This window comes from Haliaeetus leucocephalus, unplaced genomic scaffold, assembly GCF_000737465.1.
Source record: "Haliaeetus leucocephalus isolate CR32 unplaced genomic scaffold, Haliaeetus_leucocephalus-4.0 Scaffold245, whole genome shotgun sequence".
NCBI lineage: Eukaryota > Metazoa > Chordata > Aves > Accipitriformes > Accipitridae > Haliaeetus > Haliaeetus leucocephalus.
In genome coordinates, this window is record NW_010972681.1 from 272,840 (window position 1) to 274,916 (window position 2,077).

General features: G+C 68.5%; 1 protein-coding gene across 1 annotated transcript in view; it reads left to right on the forward strand.

Annotated features, from left to right (window-relative positions):
* LBX2 (ladybird homeobox 2) overlaps nucleotides 1-2,025 on the forward strand; it is a 4,691-nt gene extending 2,666 nt beyond the window's left edge. The window contains exon 3 of the mRNA XM_010568475.1: nucleotides 1,880-2,025. Coding sequence (XP_010566777.1) covers nucleotides 1,880-2,025 — 146 coding nt within the window. The remainder of the gene's footprint in view (nucleotides 1-1,879) is intronic.
* The last annotated feature ends 52 nt before the right edge of the window (nucleotides 2,026-2,077 follow it).

A 2,077-nucleotide genomic window follows, 5' to 3' on the forward strand; every position in this document is an offset into this window, starting at 1 on the left:
GGGTGGTGACCCCCCCTCGGGCTGACCACAAAGGGAGGGTTTAGCCCCAGCCCCGAGCCAGCAGCTCCCCACTGACCCCGGCGGTTGCGCAGCCGCAGGGTGGCCACCGCAGCTGGGCACGGAAGAGCTCCCGCTGCGGGGGACAGGGCCTGCTGGCCCCACAGATGTGTCACCTTGTGGCTGTGTCACCCCACGGCCATGGTCACCCCGTGGCCGTGTCATTCCATGGCTGTGTCAGCCCGCAGCCATGTCACCCCATGGCTGTGTCACCCCACAGTCGTGTCACCCCATGGCTGTGTCACCCCATGGCCTGGCCCTGGCAGGGGGCAGCGCCAGGTGATGGCCCCTGGCCCCACGGCAGAGCTGAGCATGGGTCTGCCAGCCCAACTGCTCCAGTTGCGCTCCAGGCCCCAGCAGCATGTACCGGCAGCGCACACACACACACGCTCAGGCATGCACATGTGTGTGCAGCGTGCACGCCTGTGCGCAGGCACATGCATGAGTGCTGGACGTGCGCATGCCAGCATGGGAGCAGCGGGGGCGGCTGGGGCCAGCCCCGGAGATGAGCTCACGGCTCCGGCTCGTTCCCATCAGGCTGATGCAAGGGAGCAGCTGGCAGGATCACACCTCCGCGCCCCGCACTGCCGCCTCAGCCCCCACCACTGTGTTCAGAGCCAGGCAGTTCAACCCCACCAGACCCCTCTCCCCCTGCAGCCTGCTGGAGCACGGTCGGGACCCCACAGCCTCGGCCCCAGCCCCACACCCCTGCACCCTACGGGCCCACCCAGGGCAGGGATGGGCGTACTGGCTCGGAGGAAGGGGCTCAGGCCCCCAGGATCTTCTCCTGTCCCAGCACCTCTGTCCCCTCTCGGTGCAGGGTGGCTGAGGGACACTGAGTTCCCCGGCGCAGCACCCTCACCATGGCCTCTGGGCTGCTGCCCCCACCCCCCCAGCTCCACTACCCCCTCCTGCCCCATGCCAGCCCCTCCCGGGCAGCTAATCGCGGGCGGAAGCGTCAGCCTGGCGGTCAGTGTCTGGCGTCGCCACTGGCCGCCCCACGGGAGGTTTTGCGGCGGGAGATGGTGCAGGCGCTGGGCACGCTGCCACCGCCAGTCCCATGTCCTGCCAGTTCCCACTGCTTCACGCGGCCACACAGCGAGGCCTGCCGGGACCACCGTTGGCACGGCCAGCCCACCCACACCGCTGGCACCGTCACCGTGCAGGGGACACACGGACACATACATGTGGACAGACATCGGGACATGCACACACAGGAGCCTGGGGCTGCGAGGCACCGCATGCAGGTGCAGGAGCACCCACAGCAGAAGCACCCATGGTGGCCACGTGTCCCCCACCCATCCAGCACCTGCTGTGGTTCCCTCGGGACCACCGACCCCTGCCCGGGGGGGAATTAGTCCCCAGAGAGGTTGCCCCAGCTCAGTGGCCTCGGGGCAGCGACCTGCTGGACCCCAGGGCAGGCCGTGCCCATCACCGGGGCCTCGGGGCAGCTCCCGCAGTGGCGGGCGCTGCTGGTGCTGGGGGCTCTGTCAGGCTCAGCCCCCCGCCTTTCCCCTCCCCACGCACGCTCGTCTTTTTCCTCTTCCAATTTTCTGGATGATTAACTCGACTGCTGTTTCCTGACAACCTCTGCTGTTGGTATTAATTTCTTTTAACTAGTGATTAATTACTCCCTGTCTCCCGCGCTCCTTCTCCCTGTTGCCTATTTGCATATTAATCAAATTCTACTTGATGGCCTGCCTGTCACCTCCCTGCTACGGCCCCTGCGACTCCCGTCACCTGCAGATGACATTACAGGGGACCGGGGGCCCAGGGCGGAGGCACCGGGCTCTGTCCCCCCCCCCCCGGGGCCGCGGCACAGGGCGGCAGGAAGGACGCGCCGCGGCTATCACCGTTGGCTCGGGGCTGGCCCAGCCCCGCAGCCCGGGTACCGGCCCTGCCTGGCCCCCAGCCGAGCCCCGGGAGCCCCCGCAGAGCTGGGGGGGTCCCCGTTACTCCCCGGGCTAAGGCAGCCCCGGGAGCGGAGCGGGTGGTCCCGGTCCCCGGGCAGACCCGGGTT